At 50.6% G+C, this 26,142-nt stretch overlaps 11 protein-coding genes across 11 annotated transcripts; 6 read left to right on the forward strand and 5 right to left on the reverse strand.

The window, feature by feature from the left end:
• Window positions 1-55: 55 nt before the first annotated feature.
• N7506_009499 (purine-cytosine permease family protein) lies at window positions 56-1,700 on the forward strand (the record flags this gene model as incomplete). The annotated part of the gene is made up of 4 exons (XM_056958792.1): window positions 56-240; window positions 304-477; window positions 527-1,166; window positions 1,215-1,700. 4 exons carry the CDS (start codon window positions 56-58, stop codon window positions 1,698-1,700), a joined length of 1,485 nt encoding a protein of 494 aa, XP_056808182.1.
• A 55-nt stretch (window positions 1,701-1,755) lies between these two features.
• N7506_009500 (AP-1 complex accessory protein LAA1) lies at window positions 1,756-10,051 on the reverse strand (the record flags this gene model as incomplete). Its single annotated transcript, XM_056958793.1, has 6 exons — window positions 1,756-2,324; window positions 2,389-3,013; window positions 3,101-3,365; window positions 3,422-3,647; window positions 3,861-5,409; window positions 5,462-10,051. The coding sequence occupies 6 exons, from the start codon at window positions 10,049-10,051 to the stop codon at window positions 1,756-1,758; spliced, it is 7,824 nt and encodes a 2,607-aa protein (XP_056808183.1).
• Window positions 10,052-10,249: 198 nt separating this feature from the next.
• On the forward strand, window positions 10,250-11,130 carry N7506_009501 (post-initiation translation factor DPC29; the record flags this gene model as incomplete). The annotated part of the gene is made up of 2 exons (XM_056958794.1): window positions 10,250-10,451; window positions 10,505-11,130. The coding sequence occupies 2 exons, from the start codon at window positions 10,250-10,252 to the stop codon at window positions 11,128-11,130; spliced, it is 828 nt and encodes a 275-aa protein (XP_056808184.1).
• Window positions 11,131-11,272: 142 nt separating this feature from the next.
• On the reverse strand, window positions 11,273-13,545 carry N7506_009502 (Mis6 domain protein; the record flags this gene model as incomplete). The annotated part of the gene is made up of 3 exons (XM_056958795.1): window positions 11,273-12,349; window positions 12,401-13,410; window positions 13,476-13,545. The coding sequence occupies 3 exons, from the start codon at window positions 13,543-13,545 to the stop codon at window positions 11,273-11,275; spliced, it is 2,157 nt and encodes a 718-aa protein (XP_056808185.1).
• Window positions 13,546-14,108: 563 nt separating this feature from the next.
• N7506_009503 (CLPTM1 family protein) lies at window positions 14,109-16,122 on the reverse strand (the record flags this gene model as incomplete). The annotated part of the gene is made up of 3 exons (XM_056958796.1): window positions 14,109-14,912; window positions 14,964-16,019; window positions 16,084-16,122. The coding sequence occupies 3 exons, from the start codon at window positions 16,120-16,122 to the stop codon at window positions 14,109-14,111; spliced, it is 1,899 nt and encodes a 632-aa protein (XP_056808186.1).
• A 189-nt stretch (window positions 16,123-16,311) lies between these two features.
• N7506_009504 (short chain dehydrogenase/reductase family protein) lies at window positions 16,312-17,670 on the forward strand (the record flags this gene model as incomplete). Its single annotated transcript, XM_056958797.1, has 5 exons — window positions 16,312-16,583; window positions 16,649-16,734; window positions 16,784-16,948; window positions 16,997-17,067; window positions 17,122-17,670. 5 exons carry the CDS (start codon window positions 16,312-16,314, stop codon window positions 17,668-17,670), a joined length of 1,143 nt encoding a protein of 380 aa, XP_056808187.1.
• Window positions 17,671-17,920: 250 nt separating this feature from the next.
• Window positions 17,921-19,938, reverse strand: N7506_009505 (uncharacterized protein; the record flags this gene model as incomplete). The annotated part of the gene is made up of 4 exons (XM_056958798.1): window positions 17,921-19,054; window positions 19,119-19,598; window positions 19,654-19,837; window positions 19,892-19,938. The coding sequence occupies 4 exons, from the start codon at window positions 19,936-19,938 to the stop codon at window positions 17,921-17,923; spliced, it is 1,845 nt and encodes a 614-aa protein (XP_056808188.1).
• Window positions 19,939-20,001: 63 nt separating this feature from the next.
• N7506_009506 (SNAP receptor SEC22) lies at window positions 20,002-20,860 on the forward strand (the record flags this gene model as incomplete). Its single annotated transcript, XM_056958799.1, has 5 exons — window positions 20,002-20,035; window positions 20,093-20,127; window positions 20,179-20,288; window positions 20,342-20,747; window positions 20,798-20,860. 5 exons carry the CDS (start codon window positions 20,002-20,004, stop codon window positions 20,858-20,860), a joined length of 648 nt encoding a protein of 215 aa, XP_056808189.1.
• Window positions 20,861-20,999: 139 nt separating this feature from the next.
• On the reverse strand, window positions 21,000-22,177 carry N7506_009507 (Elongator subunit IKI1; the record flags this gene model as incomplete). Its single annotated transcript, XM_056958800.1, has 3 exons — window positions 21,000-21,727; window positions 21,781-21,937; window positions 22,019-22,177. 3 exons carry the CDS (start codon window positions 22,175-22,177, stop codon window positions 21,000-21,002), a joined length of 1,044 nt encoding a protein of 347 aa, XP_056808190.1.
• Window positions 22,178-23,563: 1,386 nt separating this feature from the next.
• Window positions 23,564-24,292, forward strand: N7506_009508 (SNUT3/LISCH7 family protein; the record flags this gene model as incomplete). Its single annotated transcript, XM_056958801.1, has 2 exons — window positions 23,564-23,846; window positions 23,904-24,292. 2 exons carry the CDS (start codon window positions 23,564-23,566, stop codon window positions 24,290-24,292), a joined length of 672 nt encoding a protein of 223 aa, XP_056808191.1.
• A 420-nt stretch (window positions 24,293-24,712) lies between these two features.
• Window positions 24,713-26,090, forward strand: N7506_009509 (NAD(P)/FAD-dependent oxidoreductase; the record flags this gene model as incomplete). Its single annotated transcript, XM_056958802.1, has 3 exons — window positions 24,713-24,752; window positions 24,864-25,937; window positions 26,047-26,090. The coding sequence occupies 3 exons, from the start codon at window positions 24,713-24,715 to the stop codon at window positions 26,088-26,090; spliced, it is 1,158 nt and encodes a 385-aa protein (XP_056808192.1).
• Window positions 26,091-26,142: the final 52 nt, after the last annotated feature.

A 26,142-nucleotide genomic window follows, 5' to 3' on the forward strand; every position in this document is an offset into this window, starting at 1 on the left:
CGACTGCTTTGGAGGTGAACGAGCAAATCTTACATTGCAAGAAAAATCCGTCAATATGAACTTGAACGATCATATTTCAACTACAAAGACAGATTCAGAGACAGACACTACCTTAAAACCTAGTCGACCTTGGTTCGGTGGACTTTCTAGACTTTCCATTGAAGAAGGTGGCATTGAGCGAGTCACAGATGAAGAACGTCTCCAGAACACCACCAAATTTTGGAATGCTGCTACATTTTGGTAATTCGAGCTACTGCAAGAAGCTTGAAATCATCAATAAAGCTAACTGAATGGTATGTATAGGTTCAGCGCCAACATGGCTGTAGCCACCCTTAACATAGGCTCCCTAGGAGGCGCCCTCGGCCTCTCATTTTGGGATTGCTTCATCATCATTTTGGTCGTCAACATAACAAGCGACCTTTTACCAGCATGGACAGCAGTATTTGGTCTGACCGGGCTACGAATGACCACAGTCTCGTATGCAACCTTTCCCTCAAGCCACACATAACACTAACCCGAGTCGCAGCCGTTACTCCTTTGGTTATTGGGGCAATATGCTAGTAGTGATCTTCTCCATGATAGCCACGACGGGCTGGAACGCCATTAACTCCATCTCAGGCGCAGCAGTCCTGCACGCAGTCTCTGATGGCGCATTCCCCATCTGGGCAGGTGTGATCGTCATCTGCGTGGCGGTTTGGATCATCTGCGTGCTGGGTATTAGTTGGATCCATCGACTCGATACTTTCATCTGGATCCCGCCATTGATTGTCTGGTGTGTTGCCGCAGGCACCGGAGCTTCGCAGCTCACTGGTGAGGACCACGTTGGTCTCAAGGGCTCAGATAAAGCTGCCGCCGTTCTTAGCTACATGGCGTCTATTTTCTCGTTCTCGGTTTCTTGGGTCAATTGTGCGGCGGATTACAATGTGCGAATGCCCAAGGATACTCCGCGTTGGCAGATATTCAGCGCTACTTACGTCGGGATCTTCGTTCCTACTGTCCTGGTTCAGATGCTTGGTGCGGCTTTGTATACGGGAACCATGACAAACCCGGCATGGAAGCTCGCCTATACAGAGTCTTCGATCGGGGGACTATTGAAGATGGCTCTGGAGCCGGCTGGCGGGTTTGGAAAGTTCCTGATGGTACTTGCGGCTTTGAGTTCGATTCCTGTGAGTCTGCCGTGGGAATCTGATGATTACATGCTAACTTGACCAAAGAACAATATCCCAAACAATTACTCTTTTGCTCTCCATGCACAGAATCTGGGGCCATGGGCCATGCGGATCCCCCGCGTGGTCATGGTGACTTTTGGATTCGTTGCGGCGATAGTTGTCGGCTGTTGTGCGGCCAGATATTTCGCCGATGCCTTGCAAACCTTGTTAAGCGTGATTGGATATTGGACTGTGATTCATATCACTCTGGTGATGCAAGAACACTTCATCTTCCGTCGTGGATGGGATGGGTATGATCTCAATGCCTGGAATAGTATAGCCGCCTTGCCATTCGGATGGGCAGCGATTGGCGCCTTCGCGTTCGGATTTCTAGGTGCTGCACTCGGTATGAAGACAGCGTGGTATTCAGGCCCAATCGCATCCCTGATTGGTTCAAAGGGTGCAAACATTGGCCATGAGTTGACTTTTGCCTTTTCTGGCATCACTTTCCCGTTGCTTCGGTGGGCCGAGAAGCGCATGGGAGGCAGTTAAGACATGTCTTGGACATGTGAACGGCTAGTCAGATATGTTTTTTAGAGAGTGGGCTTCAATCAGGTCGCGAGATAGATGGACTCGGTGGAAATAGATCCATGTTCGAAAGTAGATCCCAATTTCCATCCGCAGACATCCCCACACCAAGGAACTCTGGAAAATAGTAATTGTTGAACTCGCCAAGGGTCTCTTCGGCCTGAAGGGACGGTGGCATCTCCTCCAAGCGAGGTCGCAATTTTTGATGTACTTTCGCAATGATATTTCCCAATGTATGTGCTGCGTGGCAAGGCAACCCAATGCAATAAAGCCATTGCACAAGGTCATGAACCAGCGCGTCCAGCTGATTGGTATCGTGAGTTGAGGCCACTTGCTCGCGATGGGCGTTTAACAGCCGGCAGATGACAATAGCAGCAAATGTGATCATGTGGTAAATGTGATCAGTAAGATGACGGGTGCGCTCATCGACTGTGTCCATGGCCAAGTGCACGATCGCGGTAGAATGACGAATCATTTCTGAGACTACCGACTCTCGAGATCGGGCGGATTTGGATTTGAGAGAATGCTCATAAAGAAGCAAATGAGAGAAGTGGAAGCCCATGGAAAGGAACTGAGACCTAGGTTGCTCTAATCCGATAGAAGTCAGCAACGCCTATTTTGTGATAGCAGGTCTCAATGGGAGGAGATATACCTAAAACGAATTCCCATTTCCTTCGCCAGGTTTGCAAAGCAGCGACCGATTTCAGCAGGTCAACAGATTCATGGATGAGGTGTTCATAAACAGTCCAATACAGATGAATCTCCGCGACCATACGCACTTCAAAGTTAATCGCATGATCTGAAGCAATTATTGCCCGACATCGCTCGATCTGCCAAGGCTGCAGCATGGATCGCCGGCTGGTTCCAACACAGTAATGCATATGCGCAAGACAAAGATGGTTCCACAGATAACAATGGTCCATGGTCTCCTCGTCTAGTCGATTTGGAGGAGGCGACTGAGTCGTCACAGTCGTGAACAGCGGGCTTGACTGTGCGTGCTGCAAGGCAAACCCACTCAGCAACCAACTATCGATACTTAAAGGCACTTGCCCAACTGTTGTCGACCACATTGACAGAATCAAAGTAGCCTGGAAGAATTCAATTGGCTGTGGAGCAACCAGGAGCGTGGTCGATACCAACGAGCGGGCATACTCGTAAAGCTGGGGGGCGAGGTTCGCAGCCAGCTCTTCGGAAGTGTGCCGCACGGCGATCAGACAGCAGGCGCAGAAGAGCAGCGTAGACTTTTTGACCTGGCGGAGAAGTTCACTTGGCTCACACTCCGGGTCGAAAAGAACCCACCTTCCGTAATATTCCAAAAATCTAAATCAAGTCAGAAGGATAATCTCTGCCGTTTACAGACTCACGTACATGGTGATCAGCTCCAGGCCAAGTTGTGGGGAAATAAGATTATCCAAAACGACCGCTAGCGATCGAGCATCGGACGCCGGTTTGATGCCGTTGTCCGTTGCCAGATCGCGGATGACCATGATCGGAGCGGAAGTTTCCGTGTCTTTATACGAGGCCGGGCTCGCTTGCGCAGTGGAAGGTCTGCTTGTGTCTTGCACCGTTCTGGGTCCTTCGCCCAGTCGATCAAGCAGAGTAGCCACGCTTTTCTCCAGACGTTCCAAACTAGAATGGTACTATGGTTAGAATGGATGGTGCTGTTCCCCGGAGGCAATTCGTACCGTGCATCCGTACCCGTTTGGGCGGGGGGGTAGAGATTCTTCGTCAGATGCGTCAATACGCATGAGCGAGCAGCTTTGGCGTAGTCGATCACAGCGGAGACATGCTCGCCCTGGAATGCCAGGCTCGTAGCACCTGGTCTTTTGCTTGCGGCATGAGGTGCATGCTCGGGATGCTCGGCCCCGATCCGGTGGCATCTCGAATGCAGTGTGTTAGTGAGATGAAATACTCATTTAAAATTAGGTCCAAGTCGATGGATGAAAGTTGAAATTGGGAGTTGATTTAATTCGATGTCACCTGATACGGGGATAAGATAATGAGCTCCGGCCTTTGGACGCTCTGCTTGGAGACACCTGCTATTACACAGTGGAAAACTTGTTTGCATTCATATTTGATCATAGTCTATATCGTATATCTTTGAGAGATCCTAGAAATCCATACGCAATGCGATACTCGGCGCAGCATGAGGCGCATTGTTGTCTGTAGCTTCGACAGTCTTGGAAGCACCAGCTCCAACTCCCGCGCTACGTAGCACCTCCTCCAAAAGGGACTTCTGCTCCGCACCCATCGTAGCAACCAAGGTCCGGAAAATGAGTTGATCGGCTTTGGCAAGTTCCAGAAGATGGCCTGCAGACTCCTGGTGCACGGACGGGCCTTCACGCTGGGCGCGGGCCAACAGAGCCGACATGACGAGGGAGATCGCGGCGGGCAGTTCAGTGGCCGAGAACGCTCCATTAGAAATGGTTGACACGAGGGTGCGACCGATCACGGTGCGGGAGTTCTCCGGGTCGCTGGGGACTTCGCCGTTGTCCAGAGGACAGCCAACGAAGAAAGCGATCAAGCGCGGGGTGAGGTATCGGCTGATCACTTCATCGGTGGGAGAACGTGGACCAGGCTTGATGAGGATCGACCGAAGGCAGCTGGCCGCCACCGTGGCAAGGCCGACATCTTGAAGACAGTCCAAGAGCTCGTTGAGAACGCGAATGAGGATAGGGTCCTGAGGCGGAATGACGTGCCCGCCAGCAGTCAGGAGGAAGGTGATGGCGAGTAGCGTGTTCTTGGCGCAGGGGATGGAGATATCCGACTCGCGCCGCTGAGCGATTGTGAGAATGGTTAGGAAGCGCGTAAGACAACCCCGAAGTTGGAAAGATACAACGCCAAGATCTTCGGGGGACTCCGTCGTGTGGGTGATAGCATGGATGAACTGCCTGAAAATGGGGAGGGCTTGGGGAACAACGCCAGCTTGGCAAATGCCTGTGGCGAGGATCGTTGTGAAGATGTGAAGTATACAAGCGTGAAGGTCATTGCGAATGATCGACGGGAACACGGATGCGACGTCAACCAAAGAACGAAGCGCCAAACGGATGAGAGTCAAGGACTCATCCGAGGTGATGTTGAAACGTGCAAGAGGCGTGGACTCGCGGAGGTTAGGAAGCATTCCAGCGAGGACAAGGATAATGCTTCTTGTCAGCTCGAAGAGTTGCTCAATGTCATCCGATAGATGGTCACTGCGTTCCTGATCACCCTTCGCTGCCGGGTGATCTAATGACAGATTCTGTGCGATCTCAACAATGACGGTCTGGATCGGAGTAGCCTCAGTCAGAACAAGACGATCGAAGGTATCCATAGTCTCGGTGAAGATTGCATCTTGGTAGATAGCATTTCCAGAGATCACAGGCCTCAGAATTCTTTTCAGCGCCTGAAGGATCTCTAGTCGGTGTGAGGCCGAAGTCCCTTGGTCGACTAAAGACTCAAATGCCAGCCCAAATAGCACGAAGAAGAATGCCACGGGCTCTTCCCGATAATTGATATCATGTCCCTTGCCTTCGACCTCTCCCTTTGGCTTCTCTTTGTTTTCAGTATTTCCCTCATCTTTACTGGGCTCGGGTAACTGCAATTTGCCATCCAAAGCGTCAAAGACAAAGTCAATGTCTTTCTCGACGAGCCCAGCAATCGCATCGACCAAGTAAAGCCATGTGTCTTGATAAAACTAGATACGATGTCAGCTTAGGTACGAACAGATATTGGACAAATAGACCTACCTTCAGCAATGTTTCGCGATTCAGCGCAGCATACACCTCGTCTAGATCACCGCTAGAGCTTATCCCCAAGGTGCCGGAGATATCCGGCTCGAAGCGTAGGCGGGCATACTCTTGCAGAGAAGACAGCCACAGCGGTGTGAGTCTCGCGATGTAAGGCTGAACCACTTGGGTCAAATACTCATGGTCGATGCTAGCAATCTGGAGCCGGGCCCAAGCGGAGAACAATGCGAGCTTAACCATGACCCGAGCATTCGAGTTCAGCCCCTTGAGGTCACCAATTTCAGTGGTCTCTGGGTTCTTCGCGAAATTCTCGAGACCCAGCACCAAAAGCTTGAGGATTCGCCCCATGCGATCGACATTTGTGACAATTCCTGTCGCAATGAATGTAGCAGACACATTGATAGCCTCTGATGCTAGCTCGGCAGATGAGTCAGTCGCGAAGGCAGGCGTGAGCGCAGAGCTAATCTGGGCTTGATATTGCTCTAGCAGCGACGCCTCTGCGAAGTCTGGATCGGGAGTCTTGCCAAACATAGTGAGGACCTGGTCGATGATCTTCAGACCCCACACGCGCAGCTCGATGACACTGGCGGTGGATGCGGAGAAAGCCATTCTCACGATGTCACCGACGTTTTTCTGAAGAGCCAACTCCGCAGGGATAGCAGAGTCTGGTAAGATCGCTTCTTGCACAGTAGCGAGCAGCTCCGAAAGACAGCTAATCGCAAAATGGCGAGTTTGCCATTTCAATAGTTCTTGTCCGGATACGCTTTCGTTTGCGATGTCGCCTTGGCCCTCAGCAGCACCCGCCGCAGCGAATCCAGCGACTTCGTCATCGGGGATATCGGCCGCGGTCTGGACGGCTGTGTTTGGCGGGGGCTCCACCTTGTTGCGGGTCTTGGTCATGATATTCTGACAGCGCTGGATCCACACTTCGGTTTCTGTTAGCGCTGTCTGCTGAAGCCAGTCTTGGATCATTGACTTCAATGAAATGTTATCCGGCGCTTCGTCGAATGCAAGCCATATATCATCTTCCAACGTCTGACCTGCAGTTTGCATGACAGAAGAGGCGTCACGCTTCATGAGATTGTTCAAACCTCGAACAGCAACATCTCGCATCAAGAAATTGTCGGCTCGAAGCTCTCTTTGTAGACGCTTCACGTATCCTGAGTAGTCCACAAAGCTGGATGCATAGAGCGAGAAGTGGTCGAGGCACTTTGAACTCTCCGTCACTAATGCTGGATTCTCCTCCAGTTGGAATTGGCGAAGAAGGGTCAAGACGAGGTTTCGAGTCTTGGCAACATCTTGCAAGTCTGGTCCTAGCACATTGATCAACGAGTCCACACATCGACTGATGACAACGGGTGTCAAGAAAGACATCTCAATATTGGAAGTTGCTAATGCGGCGGCTTCCTCGTTGTGGGTATCAGCGTTGTATAGCTGAGAAATCATTCCTAGAGAGCCAGAGACAAATGGCGAAAAGGTCAGGCCAGCCGAGTTGGCAACCCTCTCCAAGCCGCCAAGGGCCCAGAAATGGACCACGGGATGGGGGTCGTTGCAAAGAGACATCAACACGCCTACAATCGTTTTCAAATGCAGACCAGCGGCCATTCCACCGATTTGAGCATGGATGCATCCTAACGCAGCGGCGCAGCCGGCTCTGGCGTTCGGTTCTCTGTTCTCAACAATTGTATCAACGAGCCAATTGACTTGTGTGTTGGTGCATGTGTTGCCAGCACTGTCGCAAAGTCGTCCCAGTGCTTCAACGCCGATAGTGCGCACAATAGGATCAGCATCAATAACAAATTTCTGCAATAGTTCTTGGAGAATCTTGTCAGTAGAAGGATTGAGTTTGCCAGCAACAAAATCCGTCTCTTTCACCGCCACTTTCAACGTGTGCAAAAGAGCGACCGAAATATTAATGACCAATGCTGCTTTACTTCCAGGGTTTCTCTGCAGGGTGGGCGATGTGAGGAACGTGGCAATCTGCTCCACGCTGCTCTCCTGGATTTTTGGAGCATGGAGTGCAAGCGCGACGGAGAACAGATCAATCGCCGAGTTAACAACCCCAGTGGTTGGAGGGTCGACAGCTAGTTTGTCCCCATCGCGCAAGTTGTACAAAAGAAGAGCATCATGCTCGCTCGCTTGGCAGATAGGGAAAGTCAAGGCTTCATCAACAACTTGATCCACAGAGTCAATGGCAGACCAAGCAGGCCCCTTGTCGTCATCCTGCGTCCCTGACAATGTAGCACGGATGTACTCCCTCGAAAGCCCGGTAACCCCGAAGCCATAATTATCGCAAAGATCCCATAGGCCATCAAATTGACCAGCGGACCCGGATATCGAGCTTTCTAGCTGTTTATATTGCGCATCTGGGTCTGCAAAGGAGGAAATAGCCAAACCGAGGAGACTAGACTGGGAGATGATGTCTCCGTGGCTCAGTGGATGCACCCGGACAAGCTTTGAGAAGCACTGCAGAACACGACGACGAACCATGGTCGTATAATCTTGCAATTGGAGGGAAGGATGGAGTCGCTGCGAGAGATCTTCCATGGCCTTTGGCTTCGGCAAATCATCCAAAAATTCAACAGTATTCTGCAACATGGCAGCGATTCTCTTTGCACCATCAGATGTGATCAATTTGCTATTAAACTCCATGAAAACCAGGAGCGAACTGAGAGCGCATTCACGGACATGAGTCAGGAAACTGATCTCAAGTGGACCCGGCTGAGCAGCATTGTTTTTGCCAAGGTGTTTAGGGAGTGCATTTTTCCAGAGAAGCATCAATTGAGACAGATGAATCTTGACAAAGCTGGGCCCCAGAGGCATCAGACCTCCAATCAAAATCCACGCAACCTGAATCTGGATACTGGCCACGCGCAGCTCAGAAGTGCTGCTGGTTTTGAGAAGATCGGTTGCTTGGGTGAAGACACGTGCAAATACATCAACTGCGCCATATAATGGCTGTAGACGGGATGTGCTTAGCATTGCAGATAGCCCGTTAGCATAGCCAACACAGCGGCGAGGCGATTGTCGTGGTGTACCCAGCTGACCAATTTCCCTATTCAAGCTGTTCATGCAAATAGTGACACACGAGAGCAGTTGGTGAGGGGAGGCTAGAGCAAAGGTCCGCAGACAATGTGCCACATGAATCTGGACTGTGTAGCTTGGATGAGGAAGAACCTGGAGCAGGGCGTCTCTGCAGCTGTCAGCCAGATTGCTGAAGGCAGACCCAAGCGATGTGATCAATGACGAAAGTGCACTAACGGCACTTGTCAACGTGTACTTGCTGGGCTCGCGGCGTTCCTGGATGACTTGAGGGTAGTCTTTGAGAAGGTCATTGATCAACCACTTGGCAGCGTTGAGCTGACTGTTCTCACGCAGTAATTCCTGGCCAATGGTATCTTCAAGGATGCTCTTGACAAACTTTCGGGTCATGAGCAGACGGAACCGGTTATAAGTGATCGTTGGGTGATTCAACAGGTCGATGAGCAGATTGGTCGCAATCTGTCCGTAGCGCTCTTCGACAATCTTGTCTTCCAGATTCCGTAGCACGTACTTGTAGCATATACAGATTCCAGCACGTGCGCGGTTCGAGGTCGTACTCTTGAGGTATTGAGACGATAGTTGCTTCAGCAGATCTGGGAGTAGGAAATACAAACGAGCATCGGCTTTCTTGGGTGCGGACGACTCCGACATCTCTGCCTCCTCCTCATCTGCAAGCCCCGCGCCAGGTTTCTTCGACATGCGTTTGGATTTTTTCGATTTCGGTTTGGGGGCAGCAGTGATATGCACGTCCTTGGCGTGTAGATTGATCAATGCTCGACCAAGAACCGCAGCACCGGCATGCCGCACCGGCGCGGCAGGACTATCGAGGACCTTCCACACCAGTGTTTTGAGATACTCAAAGTCGTTTGTATTATCGAAGAATGGGGTTGTGGCGATCAATTGCTCCAGGCAGCGACACGCATTAACCTGCACGAAGGTGGATTTGTCGCTGGCGGCGGCATTTCGGGCCTGCTTCCAGATGTCGCGTGCGGTTCCCTCGTCGATTGGCACCCCGATCCCAACAACAACCTTGCGCAACACTGCAAAGATCACACCGCGAAGCCCTGTATGATTGCTGGCTGACTTGAGTAGTTTGAGCGTGGTCGAAGTGGCAATATTGGATTGCATGAACGCGCTCTCGCCAGCTGTCGCAAAGACCTCCCCCAGACAATGCGCCGCAGCGAATTTCGTCTTAATTTCCGCTTCACTCTTGCCAGCATTCAAAATCGCGAGTAGGTCGGTGATCGTTTCGAACAGGATTCCACGATCACCTTTGCTGAGTATTGCGCCAAAGCATCGCCCGAGGTTATTGCGGAGGACTCGAGTAATCGTCGGTGAGGGGAGGTTCAATATCTTGAACAATTCCTTCTTCAAATCCTTCTGCTGCAATGATACCTGTGCGGATTCCAGTCCCGATATATATTGCACTAGGTCGGAGGTGAAGGTGAGCATGTAGAGCTCCTGCTGCTCAGAGGGGAGCGCATGCAGCTTGGGGATATCCAGTTCGTATACATTTTGCGGAGGTGGGGATACCGCTTCGGAAGACATTTAGAAATTTAAGGCAAATAGGACCCCATTAGAAGAGAATCAAAAGAAAGAAATATGAAAGTAGAGGTTGAGTATGAAGTACAAGAGGCACTGGGTAGCTCGTCTCCTGGCGGGAGGCTTATCGTGTGGCCAGATCGGCCCGCTATTTATCCGCGGGGAAATGTACATCGCCCTCCCATCGTTACCTTATTCGACATCATGGCTCTCAGACTCGGCAGGCTACTGCCACGTCGTCAGTGGCATTGGGCTGGTCTCAGCTGCCGGTCCTTTAGTTCCAGTGAGGTCAATTGCTCCGGTCACAACAAATGGTCCTCCATCAAGCATGACAAGGCCCGGAATGACAAGGCCAAGAGCAAAGAAAGAGCCATGATGGGCAAAGAGATTGCGAGTGCTACACAAAGTACATTTCTCCCATTTCAGTGCGCATAGATCACTCATTAACCAAGTCTCTAGTGTGGGGTGCCGATACAAAGTTCAATCCCCGTCTAGCTCTGGCACTCTCGAACGCAAAGCGAGCCTCCATTCCCAAAATTGTTATCGATGCCGCAATCGCACGTGGACAAGGTCTTAGTGTCTCAGGCCAAGCATTAGAATCCCTGACAATCGAAGCGATGCTACCGGGCAACGTAGCTGCAGTGGTTGAGTGCCAAACGGATCAAAAGGCGCGCGTGCTACAAGACGTTCGCTACATCATCAAGGATCACGGTGGCATCGTTACCCCTACTACATTCCTCTTTGAGCGGAAAGGGAGAGTTGTCATGGAGAAGCAGGAGGCCACAGATCCGGACGAATACTTGGATCAGGCAATTGAGGCCGGCGCAACAGATATCACGACTGATGATAAAGGTCGCCTCGTGCTTTTGACGGATCCGTCAGAGACAAAGACTGTTGGCGAAGTATTTGCCAACCTTTCCAGTCTTGTGATTGAAGAATTGGAAATGATTTGGGATCCGAACACGGACTCTCTCGTTGAGGTGCAAGACGAGGAACAAACAAAAGCTCTGGAGGACCTTCTGAGTGCTCTGCGGGAAGATCCCAGTGTCCAAGAGATCTACTTGAACTCGACTGAACATTTCTAACAGCGAGCGCTATGTCAGAATAGCCCATGGCTATTTCAACAGAGCATTGTACAATATCAACATGTGTATAGCGATAGATACCAAGCATTGAAAAGGAGTTCCAAGGCTGTGATGCATTATATTAAGCTGTATTGGACAATCATCACTCTTTGCGTAGAGCCTTCATCGTGCTCCTCATCAGGATGCCTGTACCACGACACCCTAACCCGTCTAACCAATCCAACATATGCACACGGTACTCCTGCCATGTGGTCTTGGCCCCACCGTCTTTCTCAAGCGCCAGCAAAACTTTTTGGGTGACTGGCTTCTGCAACCTCGGACGATCATCGCTAATGCCCTGGTCTCTCTCAAGCTCGGCAAAGCAGGCCGCAGATAAGTTGCAAAAAGCAGCATGGTGGCTGAGTGAGAAGATCGAGGCAACGCTGAGATAGAAGGCATTCTCGCGGTCGTAGTGTTTGGCCGCCTCTGATACATCTTTGACATAATTTCCCAGGGCTGCTACCGTCGGTGCAGGCACGAGACATCCCAAGGCATTCGGGTCTTCCGTATTCAGAGCACGGTTTCGCCATAATACATTGCACATGTCCATGACATACCCATTGAATCGGCCCACGAGATCTGTTCCATATGCTGGAGAATTTTGTGCTTGCAGGACCTGTGAGCTCAAACACGCTTCAAAGGCGGATTTATACACTGCCAAAATAGAATTGAGAGTCGAGATAACAGCAGCACTCGGTATGAATGCCAGTGTATAAACGGTCTGGGCATTTGGAAGAGTAAGCCGAAATCGTGCATCCTGGGGCGCATGAGAGAATAGATCTGAAAGTGTTTTGTAGAAGTCTAGCACGGATATTGAACTTGGCTTCGACAATTGCTGGTCTTGCTCTGCGGAAATTTCCAGAATGGAAGATGCCAGGAGTTCAGCATGTAGTATCGTCTGACTCAATGGAAGCGATTCGTCGGATGTGACTGGTCGTGATCGGAGTTTCACTCCCCATTGACTGATCAGTCCGGTGTAGAATTCTAGTAAAGCCATTCTTGAGCCGAGGCTTTCATCCAAAACCGCGGACTCCATTGGTGTGAATAGTTCGGCTTTCAGGGCCTCAATCGGCTCAATATCAATGTACTGTAGGAGGCAGAAAATGATCGCACGGTTATCCCTTCCATTCCACACCTGAAGGTACGAACTGAGAAACGAGCGAATTGCAGCTGGAAGTTCCTGTATGAGATTAGTGTCCGATTTAATGTGTGTTAAAAATGCGGTACGCACCTTGATATATGACACGAATTGCACAACGAATTCCAAGAACGATGCCAATGTATCCTGGTCATCGCCCTCGTCCTCATGGAGAAGCTCCAATTTATCTTCCAGGAAACTTCTCATCCATTCATCTAATCGATGATCCGCGAGCTCAGAGTGGACCAAATGAAGATATTTCTGGGCCATTGCATCACCCAATGTCGAAATAATCTGGTTTGGTAACTCGATTTTGTCAATCGTTTCAACTAGGTGGCCAACATCACGCAGCTCCTCCAGCGAAGTGTGCTTGTGTGATACACGAGAACTCTGAAGCGGGGGAATGACCACTGCAACTCTACTTCTTTTCACAGCGCCCCGATGCACCACTTGGAAAGTGGATGCAGAGCTTGCTTGGGCCCTTTCAATACTTTGATCCTGGAGATATTTTGCATGAGTCGACCACTCGGGGTCAGGATGCTTGAAAAACAGAGCGTTTCTCCCTCTTCCAAGTTCCCCAAGAATAATCTCGGGATAATAATTCTTGAAGATTCTGAGTAGAGCAACAAGCTCTTTCTCATCGCCGCCAGAGATCTGAATCAGCTCCATCAAAGCTTGGATCCGGAAAGGTTTGACATGCTTTCGCCTGGTAATGAGCGAAAGAAGATGGCACAGCGGTTTTCGCAAACTGATCATGTCAAGATGATTAAAGAGCACCGCGTAGAGCTTCGCAAGGTGTGCCCTTTCTCTGAGTAGATCGTATGAAAGGATCAGCCAGCGCAATAGCAAAGCCTGGGTCGCTGGTGTTGGCTTGTTCTTGCTGGGCCCAAGACTACAAATCACTTGGGTGACATTTTTGGAAGAAATTCTCTCTTGTGGGTACAGATTCTTGACGAGAGTCGTGACAGTGCCTTGGTCCAGATTGTTTTTGGTGGTCAGAATCTTCAGGAGACGGGTGAGCACGGCTGGTCGAATGCCATTTTCATACGCGTCCTCAGCGATTGTTTTGACAAGCAGACCGGCATCTGTGTATCTCTGCTTGGCTGGGACAAGTGAAACTTATCTCACGTTAGCTACCGTGCTTCCATGAGAAACGTTCTGGACGTACCGTTTTCCAAGTGCTCGACCGCCTCGAGCAAGCTGTCCCTGGAGCCGCTCTCTTGGGAATTGTCAGCCATGAAATGCTATGTGAAGGGAATGGGATCAACATGCCTACACCAGCATCCATCGTTAGAGAAAGAATATAACTTCCTTCGCAATTGATCCCTTTGGCGCAATGGTGGGATGCTCCTGATTATTTTGACCTTGTCATAAACGCGTACTTTCGCGCTTGGGGCTCAATTCTGGAAATTGAGAGGACAAGTAGCGAATTTTTTGTTATCGAATTTCTGCTCAATTTGTAACTGAAATGATGTTGACGAGGATTTCAACATTGAAGCCGATGGTTGCATAGAAGAACAAGCGTGGGCGCGCAGAAAGGGACCTAAGCCCGATTGGGTAATTATCAACAACAGAATCTACTGCTGGTTCTTCGCGGTCTATGAGAGGATTCCGCATATTCAAGTGAATTACAATTGCTGAAGCTAATTGATGAAGTTTGTAATGTAAATATTATGCAATTTCAAAGAGGCCTCATGCCTTGCGATCGAACAGGTCTTGATAGACTAGTTGTGAGACCAAACAGCTGGGAATCATAACACGCGGTAGGCCAACGAATTGATGAGAGCCTGTATCTATGTATCTACTTTCGCTTGCGAGTATCGGACTTGGGCGTAGCCTTGGAAGAAGATTTTGCGACGGTTTCCTCCTTCTTGTCCTCAATGGCTGGGGTAGGCTCCTCTTCTTCGTCGCTGTCGCCTCCCTGGCCGAACTCGTTGACGCGCTTGTAGTCAACCTTGTACTTCCAGCCCTGGTAGAGCCAGATGAAGAAAATAACATCATCACGAAGTGTGGCCAGGCGGTGAAGCCAAGGCATCTTGACGGTGAAAGCGAAGAGGTCGTCGATAAAAGTGTTCAGGAACTTGTAGGTCAACGCCTTGCCGGGCATGTGGGCGACGGACTTCAATCGGTAGTTGATGTACAGGCTAGGGACCATCATAAGGAAACCGTAGGCATAGACACTACCCACGAGGGTCTCGATGATGTATGAGTACCACGACTTGTGGGTGTTGTAAACCAAGCTGTAGGCGGCGTATGCGAGCAGAAGAGGCACAGCCAGGATGTAAAGGTAGCGGAAAGCAATCTCGTCATACTCCTTCGTCTTTTCTTCAGTTTCGCTGAGCTTGTGCTTGTCCTCGAAGACAATGACATAGGGCAGGAACGAGAGCAGAGAGTTGGCTGGAGGGGGACGTAGACGGACGTCAACAGTCTTAGTGATCTTCCAGAATTCGAGGAGGATACCGAATCCTTGACTGGCCAGAATCATCCAAGAGGTGTTGTCGCTGTTATCCACAAGGTAAAGGAAGATCACGGCTTGCATGAAGACGTTTGCCAAGATGGTCCGGACGGAAGTACCAACAATATCCTTCTTCTTGCGCCAGTGGGCCTAGTAAGATGTCAGCAATGTCGGATGCAGGGAAGTTCATATATCACGTACAATATCGTTCTTGAAAGCCAACGTTTCAAACAGCATGTGCAAAATGGTAACAATACCAGTGGTGCCAAGGAGCCAAATGTTGGTATCCAAGAGAATCTCCTTGACCATTTCCCACTCAGTGCCGTCACCACCACCAGGGGCGGAGCCACCGTAGGCAGCCTGGCGAGAGCTTTGCTTGGAGCCCTCGTCAACACTGCTCAGAATGTTGAACTTCCAGTTTGCCATGTTGTTGACGGTGATGCGCAGAGGTACAGTCTCGACAGTCGAATTCAGCTCAGTCATATGGGTCTTCAGTTGCCAGAAAGTGTTGATGAAAGCGATGGGATAATACCATCCATGGTTTCCGGTGCTGTCGCGAGCACCGGTGCGCTCGAGCTGGACATACTGGCGAACCGCGGGGTTCATCTGGCCCAATTTGGTAGTTCCAGAGTCCGGGATCAGAGACACGGTGAAGTTGGGGTGGTAGTAAGACATGGTAGACCATTCCGGGGTAGTATCTTCCTCTTCGTCACGGTCATCCTCGGGGCCAGTCAGGAGGTTCTTCAACTTCTTGACCTTCCTCTTGGGCAGGTACTGGTTCAGGGGGCGGAGGAAGTGGACTGCATCGGCAGTGTTGTAGTCCTTGGCCGCGGGGTCGAGTTGGTATCCAGTGCGGGCCATGAAGAAATGCGCCCAAAGGGTGCCATTCTGCTGGACTTGCTTGGGAAGTTTGATGGTGGTATCGATTTCACGAGTGTCGCTGTAGTTTCCAATCGTGAAATTCTTCTCTTGCAGGACAAGGATACTATCCGAGGATGTAAACTTGGGTACCACGATGGATGGAGTTACGTAGACGCTCAGATCCACGGCGCTATCGACCGGCCAGATTGGGGCGATGAGATCCGGGAGGGCACTCTGTTCGGTGTACTCGCTGGGATGAGGGCGATCAGCGAAGGCGGGGATTCCACTGGTGTTTTCGCTGGGAGTAGCAGCATTCTTGCTTCCCATAAACTGGCTGATACCGAATTGGACCAACAAGAAGATTCCGAGGCCCTGGAGGGCACCCTTGAATCCCGACTGCAGAGGGGGGTCAGCAAATTGTATCTTTTGACACACCACAGAAAGCGTGGATCACACTTACATTGGATTCCTCCTGTCTGCGTGGCCTCGTTTCCGACATTGTGGATGAGAAGGAGGAGAAGAGAAGAAGAGGCCAACGGGGGAGATTGCGAATACGCCTTCGCCTCGTAGCTCAAGCGGGCCTTGGCATTCTCCGCATCTATCCGCGGGGAGACCTCGACTTCCTCTTCTACTTCACATCTCATTCTTGAATTGGTCTACAACGCGATGTCGCGTTGGAATTACTTCCATGGAAAACTTCTCTAGTGATGCTCGCGCGCAATTCCCGTCGCATCATGAGCCCCGAGTATGGTTGATCACCGCGGGGGACTCGCCGATCGGTCTCTCTGTCGCACGGCAAGTCCTCGCACATGGAGACTATGCGTTCCTCGGTCTGGCACATACAGCTTTAGAGCGCGATGAGCGTCGCCGCATGGAATTTGATGCCTTTCTCGCCGAGGTAGCAGGACATCATGCTGATGGGTGGGCACAACGCATGAAGACCGTTCCGCTAGATATCCGGTGCGCCAATCCAGATACCGAGCTTGCTGATGGATTTCCAATTGACGGTTCCATTTCTTGTACAGAATGATGGGAGAATGCCAAGCTGTCATGGCAGATGCAGTTGCAACATTCGGAAGGGTTGATATACTTCTTTCCTGCACAAGTCAAAGTATGCAAGTCGATGACATTACCGAAGCTCCCACTAACCAGTTCTTAAGCCCTCATTGGCACAGTTGAAGAACTCGCTGCTTCAACTCAGACGCAGAACCTTGTGCGCGATCAATTCGAAATCAACTACTTCGGTCCTCTGAACATCATCAAGGCCGCGCTTCCACACATGCGAAAAGAGCGATCGGGTCATGTCATGATCATATCAGGAATCAGTAAGCTCTGGCCCCGGCTTCGCCCACGCTTTGCCTAACGATTTGCAGCGGCGCATATTGGTACACCTGGACTAGGAATGTATTGCGCAGCAGGCTGGGCCCTCGAAGGATTCTGCGACGTCAGTTGATGATGGCCCGAATGGAAGCAAATACCAAGCTAACTAAACACACAGAGTCTGGCGTACGAAATAGCACCATTCAACGTCAAACTCACTATTTTCCAATGCAGCATCGAGATCGGCATTCTCACCAATCTAGTCACCAGCGTCCCTCCAATCTTTCCCGCCTATTCACCCGCCAACAACCAAGCTCCTCTCTTCCGCGGTATTCTGAATCATCTGATCCCTCAACTTCCTGACGCCGCTGCGGCAAATGCTAGCCCAGCTACTCCCAGCAAAGTGCATGATGAAAGTAGCCGAGTGAGCTCCATTGAGAACGGCCCATTCTCTGCGCCGGAGGTCGTCTCCATGCATCCACCTTTGAGCTCCGCGCATCTCGAAGTACTAGTTGAGGAAACAGTATATGCCATTACTTCCATCGGTGGGCATGAGAATCCTCCATCTCGTCATATCGTCGGGCAGGAAGGTGTTGCTAGTGTGAAGGAAAAGCTCAAGACTGTGAGTGAAGAGCTCGAGGATTTCATCCAGGCTAGCTTTGCTGTCGATGTAGCTGCGGATTCAGATCCGATGCCTCCCATGTCTGAGATGCATGGAGGTTTCTAGCATCATTCCCCAGACTTTTAGCGGCTCAAATAGGATAATTACATGATGTCCCTAACAAATAGAGTTGTAGATTGTAGACTACGTTCGTGATTCCATGAAACGATGGTGTCACATTTTGAGTGCTCAATGGGTATCTACTGTTAGCGAAACGTATGCATCACTGGGTAAGCTATTAGGCACATGCTTATTGTGATCCCGTTGCCTATGGGAAATTGCCGCATATGATGAACCGGCGCAAGTCTGATGCAATTCAATGTTTTCCATGCTGCATAAACCAAGCCTCGCGAACGTCGAAGAGGCTACCCATGTCCTGGTTGTCGCGATAGCACCGTAATTCTTTCCATGCGTTTCCTGTACGACCACCCGGCTTGCGCCCATCGATCTGCAGGATCGCCAAGACGAGGGAACTTGGTGTGGTAATGTTGGGTACAATTAGCTCGCCCATATCGTTGGTTACGAAATCGGTGGTAACTTGAGATGAAGGTGGAGTTTCGTTCGTTTTTGATTCTGGGGCTCCAGGTGTGGTTGATGCAACTTGCTCGGTTTTGATGATAGAAACCGTGGTGGTGTCATGATATAGAGCATTATCAGCTTCGATGACTTTTTCTGGAGACATCTCTATGTTATCGCTCGTGGTTGGTTCCATGAATGTACCCTCAATGACTGAGGGTTCCGTCTTGTCTGTCGGGATTTTCACCGTTCCATCATCGACAGGGGCGATAGCATGTTCATCCACAGTTTCCTGAGAGGCGGGTGGTGAAGAGAGGGGAGAGGACAGTGGCGACAACGTATCTAAATCGGCAAATTCCGGTTGATAGGAGCAATCAATGGCTTGGTTATTCTTCTTGATTTCTTCGGCCAAAATAGAGAGTGCAGTAATAGGGGGCGCTAGTTCGGGCTGATCCTTTATGGGTGTCTCCGGTTCCTCAGGGACCCCAGGCTCAGGCTCAGGATTGGAATCTGGTGCACCTTTGCGTGGTCGTCCTCTCTTTCGCTTGGTTGGAGGCTGCGGTTCGGGGAGAGGAGTTGTACGTTTCGCATTTCGAGCTTTCGCTGGGCTGACAATGACAACACTGAAGTCTGGCTCTTCCTCCAGGTTCCGCTCGTGAGTAGGGGCTGCGAGCACTGGATGAGCCTCTGTTATACTATCGACGTGCTCCTTTCCGTCGTTTGGGGATGAAGGAGGTTTCTGTGACGTTGTGTGTTCATCAAGCGTCGCATTCTGGTTCAAGGCTGGGACCGAATCAGCTGGAAGATCGAATTCTTGGCCTTCCTCCTTCTTGGGCGTGCTTGAGTTCCGTTCCTGGTCAAATTTACTGCGGAGGAGAACTCGGTCACCGGGTGGAACAACGAAGGTTAGCTTTGCTCCGTTTATCGCATCGACCTAAATTTGGCAGTAAGTGAGGTGCACTTGAGCATCAATGCAATGTTGACAGCGCAGCACATACCCTGGCTTCCTTTTCAACCACAATCCTGTCTGCGCCTTTTCCGAACACATAGTGGAATCTCCAAACGTCACCCGACTGGACAACGCCTTGCGTGACCAACGTTCCCAGCTTCACTCGCGCGCTTTCTCCAGCAGGCGCGTTCCAGACGACTTTCTGCTTTTGACCCCAGAACGCCTCGTATTCGCGCTCTTTGAAGTCGTCAAACTCGCCCGCCGTACGACGTTGCCTGGCATCTTGGGCTTGTCTTAACCATTCTGGGTCATATCGGCCGTTTTCGAGATCCAGCTGAAATTCTCGCAAGCCGTCGCGCCAGTTGGTTGAGTAGCGGATGAAGCTATCAGGAATTGGGGGAAGCTTGGCGTTGAGGTCTTCCGGGATGTCCTGCGCCTCAGGGTGAACATCGGGGGGTAATAAACCGAGGATCTCGCGCTTCTCGCTCTCTTCAAGGCAATCCCAAGCTTTTGGGTGTGACAGCAGTTTCTATTGCATGTCGATAGTTAGCTTCAAATCCCAGTATACAACATAGTAAACATACCACCAAGTCCATGTGAATAAGAGCGGACTTGTCGCTTGTGAGTAGCTGCTCTTCGCTCCATTTTCTTTTGGCGGAGGTACCAGGTTTCCTTGGGGTTTTTGCTCGCGAGCTCGGTTCAGAGGTGGGAGTCGACATAGCCAAGCCCGCCTGCTTTCCTACATTTGTAGTACGGGCAGCAGAAGGACTAGGACATGGTCAATTGCGAGCGAAAGATAGCAAATGCGGAGGTCAGACTTACCGCAGAGTACTGCCATTGGTTGCCGCCTTCTCCCTCTTGGGTGCCATTCTGGCCAAGTCTCCGGTCAAAACAAACGTGGAACCGCTGTGCTTCGCAACTAGTTGTCAAAAATGGTCAGGTCAACACAAATTGCAAGGCTTGATGGTAAGAGACCTTTGATGTAAGCGGTATCGACTGAGTGCTGACGTGGAGGTGAAACAGGGCTTATGCTTGCTGCATCGGTCGATGACGAGCAGGTAAGAAGATAAGACAGGAGGGAGGTCGCAAAGCTGACATTTCTCTCACAGGCTGAATCAGAACTTGCCGAGATCAAAGGCCAGGCTAAGATGATCTTCCGAAGACTGAATCGCAACTCTGCGCCACAAGCCAGCATTGAGTCTGGTCAATACAATCTACAGTAGGCCCGACGCATCTGCTATTGATGGCGACAAAGACTCACCTTTTGAATAGCTATCTGATTCAGGATGACATTTGCTTCCTGTGCATTGCCGACAAGTCTTATCCCCGCAAGCTTGCCTTCACCTATCTCGCTGATCTGGCCTCTGAATTCACAACTACCTACCAACCCTCACAATACCTCTCGCCCACCCTTCGACCATACGCTTTTGTTGAATTTGATACCTTTATTCAGCGTACAAAGAAGCTGTACCAAGATAGCCGGGCATCACAAAATCTTGACAAGCTGAATGACGAGCTACGTGATGTTACCAAAGTTATGACCAAGAATATTGAGGATCTGTTGTATCGTGGTGATAGCTTGGAGCGCATGGGCGAACTGTCTGGGCGACTGCGCGAGGACAGCAAGAAATACCGAAAGGCGGCAGTGCGCATCAATTGGGAGCTCTTGCTGAAGCAGGTGAGTGAAGGCCTATCTCTCTGGATCAGAGTTACTAACCGCTGTTGCAGTACGGACCTTTTGCTGGTATCGGGCTGATCATCTTCATATTCTTATTCTGGCGATTCCTTTGATTTCTTGCGATCCGGCCACACCTTTGGCCCTTGTATGAATGTATGCATAGTTAATACCTCTCGGCGATTGCAGGATACAATCTTCCGAATCTAGAACGCAATGATCTCAGTAAACCGCCTGTGCTGTGTGATGTATTGTCTATATCTCATCCTCTTCTTCGTCGAAATCGTCCTCTTCACCCATATCGTAAAGGATTCGACCGCCCTCGCCAGGCCCATTTCCATTCTGCGCATCAAAGTACGGCAACACAACACCCTCCCTGTCGCGCCTTTGTTTGTCGGTCAGGCCAAGTTCGAACGTTGAAGTCGGCTCTTCGTTCTCGGCGTCTGGGTCTCGCTCCATCGGAGGATTGTACAGGATGTTGTCATCGAGAAGGGTCACAACCTCCTTCAGGTGCTGTGGCGAGTAACGCGAAGCAGGTGGGAGAAGGTACCATTCCAGCACGCCACGACCACTCTTGCGCCGGTGTTCCAACTCAATGACAATCCCCTCGGCTGCGCCAGTGCCGGTCAATTTATCCAACCGGCCAAGCAGCACACCCTCTTGCTCCTCTTCCAGTCCGAAAACAGGCGGGGCTAGACTGCGGTCCCGGGCAGCCTTTTGTGCAAGGATATGCGAGAAAGAGTGCAATTTTATGATACTTGTTGCAAGGTATGTTAAAACTGAAAGAGGAGACGAAGCATAGGGGCTTTGCTGAGGAGGCTCGGGGACATCTTGATGATATGTCACCACGAGTGAGGTTTCAACTTTCGCCAATGGCGATGTGGGAGCAAGAAATGAGCTTAGAAAAGAGGGCAAGTGGAAGCCCGGCTCTATTCTCTTAGCATTGAGTAGAGGATTAATGGAGTCGATGAGGATCAAGCGCCCTGTCGAGCTGGTAAGTATCCGTCGTCAAGCGGGGTTCAGTGAACGGGCTTACTGCGCGAGGGGTTTGAGGATGCGACAGGCTGGTAGACTGCGCTAACTTCCTTTGCAATTTCTGTGAGGCTCTTGCGACGTGTTGTCACAAATGCGTCGACGCCCTCTGGTTGTTTGATGGTTTCAAAGGCAATGAGTGTGACATGGACTTTGGACAGCTATTGAGCGGGTCAGCCTTATTTCTTTTTTTCCAACAAACCAACTGCTTTTGGCAATTCACGGTCCTCGGGCAAACCAACCTTTGCACGTCTTATGTATTCTTTGAGGAGTGGGGTGGCTGGTTGCTCCAGCGAGTCCAAGACAAGTGTGAGGGGCGATGCAGTGTCTCGAAGGCTCAAAAGCTTTGAGATCAACAGCAGATTATGCGTGCGTCGGTGCGAGAGATTGACAGGGGCCATTTTTCATACACGGGGTGCGCTAGACTCAATCACTATCTGATGAGAGGGGCAAAAGTGACGGACGCACATGAAGTGGGGTTGCTGCAAATTTTTTGCGGTGGCATTTAAAGTTGAGGCTCCACGGGTCGGCCCGCTGCATTTCATTTTGATTCTCAATTTCCCAGCTGGGAGACATTGGACATCGGTCGGCATGTTAGAGCTATCCTGGATTGTGCTATAACACCTCTACTTGGCTCTGGAGTGGAGCCAGATCGTATGATTGGCCAAGGTATGGTCGAATCTCCATGGGTGCTGTCCCCTGCTCTCAATGGTTCAATGATAAGCCTTGGAAACCCAACCATGACGCTGAGACCTGCTTGGTTTCAAGGGTTTCAAAAAGGTAATCACAAATTACTTCAATCAATGGGTTGTGCAGATTAGTGGAATAGCACCTCAAAGTTCTAAAACCCCCATAGTATTTCCCTCGGAATCGCAATAGATGTGATATTAGGGGCACCATGGACCCTGAAGAAATAAAGTTAAGAGACAAATAGCGTTGTGTAAACAGAGTAAAGTCAGGCCACCCAAGATGATGATAAGGAAACAGGAGCATAGTTAGCTAGCTTGTGTTTGGAAAGAGAGGTCACGATAAGCACAGTGGGGTACATATATGATGTAGACCTCGGGCAGGGTTCAAAGAGCTACCAGTAAGGTCACTGTCTTATATATTTCACCCTCTCTGGCTTCTTGAAATTAGATTATCCACACCGGGACCCAGGCTAAGTCTTACTGAGGCATGTATATAAATGATTATTCCGAAGCTCTACACGTATGCTGCACATTTTTCTTGTAGAGAAGCAAGTGCCCAGGTGATTCCCCATTTCATCTTGCCGATCACAAGCCTGTGGATTATACAAAGTTGCAGTGATAGTATTTCGGTGTTGGCTGCTCACCACTGGCTGTATTCTCTTGATTTCCAACACAATGCAGGGCTATCAGGACCTCTGGGTAACAGCTCAATGTATGTTTCAGTACCTCAGACCATTAGAAAGTGTTTCCACGGCTTAGGAGAAATGAGCAGCCCGAAAACATCATTAAACAAATATCTTGGATCTAACTTTGACGGCGAAGAGAACGGCTGATTTTGCCTGACATGCAAACTGCGCAAATGGTCTTTATCCGCACCCGAAATAAACTTCTCTCTGGGCCCGAGAGAATCAGGACCAACTCAACGTTGCGACAACTTGATACCCTTTTACCAAATCCTTTTCAAATCCTCAATTCCTCCGCCACTCAAACAGCTTCGCTTAGATTCTTCAATACCCGAGGAATCACACCTTCAGACTTTGAAGACGCCGACCACGCCTTACGGGGCAACGCCCAGACCAGACCCGCGGCTCTTCTACGATGGCGGAGCCTAATGCAAAGCGTGCCCGCCGAGGGGACAGCGCAGCTGCATGGGATGCAACCGAGACCCGACCCCGTGCCTCAGACCAAGAGTCAGACCGAGACCGCAGGCGCTCACCCGCCCCGCGAGATGACCGACGTGATAACCGGCATCGCTCACGCTCACGAGAACGTAATGACAGAAGGCGAGAACGGAGCTGGTCTCGAGATCGCCGCGACCGACGAGACGGGGATAGGGACCGGAAGAGAAGCATCAGCCGGGAACGCAATTATGAACGACGTGGTGAGATAAAACTTTGATTGCGATGTGGGTTTTGAAATTCTGCTAACTGTCTTCTAGCACCGGCACCGAAAAGCGTTAAGTTCCGCGACCGATCACGATCGCGATCCCCGGGTCGCAACGGTATGCGGGCTCGATCACCCCCGCGGGGTCCCAAGGGTGATCGCAGAGATCCTCGGTCGCGGGAAGATGCGCGGAAGACCAATGGTGCGCAATCTGCGGATCACTATGAAGACGAGATGGATTTGGACTATGACTCCAACGCAGACGAGGATGAGATGGAGGCACAAATGCGCAAGGCGATGGGCTTCACCCGATTCCGAACCACCAAGAACACCAAAATTCCCGGGAACGACATCTACGGTGTGCGCAAGGAGAAGAAGATTGAGTACCGACAGTACATGAACCGCCAGGGTGGATTCAACAGGCCTCTCAGTCCCTCGCGATGATCTTGTGGGCTCTCGCTCCTCAGTTACGGAAAGCTCACGTCTTTCCCCTGTATTCCAAAAATACTGCACATTTCTATTTCCAAACTGCTTACAACAGTTGCATTTGCGGAGCATGGTTATATCGGCTTGTTTTTACTTCCCATTTAATGTTGTATTGAGGCACATAGCCCTCATGGAAATGACTCTAAATCCCATTTTTCCAAATTCTAGAGATCCAAACACTTGCATATAATCATTTTCTTGGTTCAAACTGCAGAAAACCGGTCATGACTTGTGGACTTGGTTATTAATGGGAACAGCCCCAGTGACGTAGTCCTGTATATAAAACTTACTTGCCGTCTCCATTCTTTCCCCTTCTCACACCCCCGCAAAGTGGCATCTGTACGTTCCCTAGTACCCAAGATCAGACCGAATCTCAAGATGTCGGCACCGTTTGATCGTCGTGAGATCGTGATTGTTGGTAAGGAAAAGGCCGTTCACGATGAGAGTACCCCGCTTGTATATAGACGTTGACCAGATTGTCGATAGGTGGTGGTATCATTGGATGCTGCTCTGCATACTATCTTACCAGACACCCCTCATATGACCCTGCCCGTCATAAAATCACCCTCATTGAAGCGTCCGAGATCGCTGGCGGGGCATCAGGCAAGGCGGGGGGGTATGCTCGCGAAGTGGGCTTACCCGAGCAACATTGTCGGTCTCAGCTACAAGCTCCATGCAGAACTTGCGAAGGAGCACGATGGAGTCAACCGATGGGGCTACAGGGAAGTGAACTGTGGCCAATTAGTCGTCAGAGGCCGAGCCCTCACCGAGAAGAGCGCAGGGAAAGCCGAGGGTGGAAAGTCGGAATCCCTCCAAAAGCGCAGCGCGGCCGCTATTTCAAAATTGAAGTCAACCAAAACTCCACAAGACTTGGATTGGATTGAGCCCGAACTTCTGCGGGCGTACGAGAGCATGAGCGGTCCCGGTGAAACCGCGCAAGTGCATCCGTATCAATTCACGACGTCCATTGCAAAGCTTGCACAGGAGAAGGGTGCAAACATCATCTTTGGTCAAGTCACAGATATTGCACGCACCGAGAACTCGGTGGAGTCTGTGACATATACCGACAAGACATCAGGTGAAGTTCAAACCATCGCAACCACCGATGTGCTTGTTGCCGCCGGTCCATGGACCAAGACAATTCTGCCGGAGGTGCCAATCTCAGCCATGCGGGCTCATAGTGTTGTCATCCAGCCCAAGCAGCCTGTCAGCGCATACTGCTTGTTCACAAACATTGAGATTCCAGCCAACTTCAATCCAGAGAAGAAATCACGGCCCACCGTGGCAGCACCAGAAATCTATGCCCGTCCAGATGCAACCGTCTATGCATGTGGAGATGGAGACAGGGAAGTGCCACTACCAAAAACATCTGCAGATGTCGAGGTCGACCAGGAGCGCTGCCAGGAGATCATTGAACAAGTTGGAAGTATCTCTGATGAGCTGCGCGACGGTGAAATCCGCGCCCGCCAGGCCTGCTATCTTCCCAATTGCGATTCGGGTGGTGGCCCGCTTGTTGGTTTGACTGGTGTGGATGGACTCTACCTTGCGGCTGGCCATACTTGCTGGGGTATTCAGAATGCCCCCGGTACAGGCAAGCTCATGAGTGAGTTCATCTTCGAGGGGGTGCGAAGAGTGCAAAAATTGGCTCATTGGACCCCCGTGACTACATGTGAAATAACTCAAACAGTATACTTCATGACAACATATTTTAGGAACTACATGTATTGTATCAACATCAATGGAGAAGAATTATTAGTGCGTATTTCATTTCATCCCGATCACCGGAAAACAGGTAGGTACAGATACAT

This window comes from Penicillium brevicompactum, assembly GCF_028827555.1.
Source record: "Penicillium brevicompactum strain IBT 35665 chromosome Unknown utg000006l_segment0_segment0, whole genome shotgun sequence".
NCBI classification, from domain to species: domain Eukaryota; kingdom Fungi; phylum Ascomycota; class Eurotiomycetes; order Eurotiales; family Aspergillaceae; genus Penicillium; species Penicillium brevicompactum.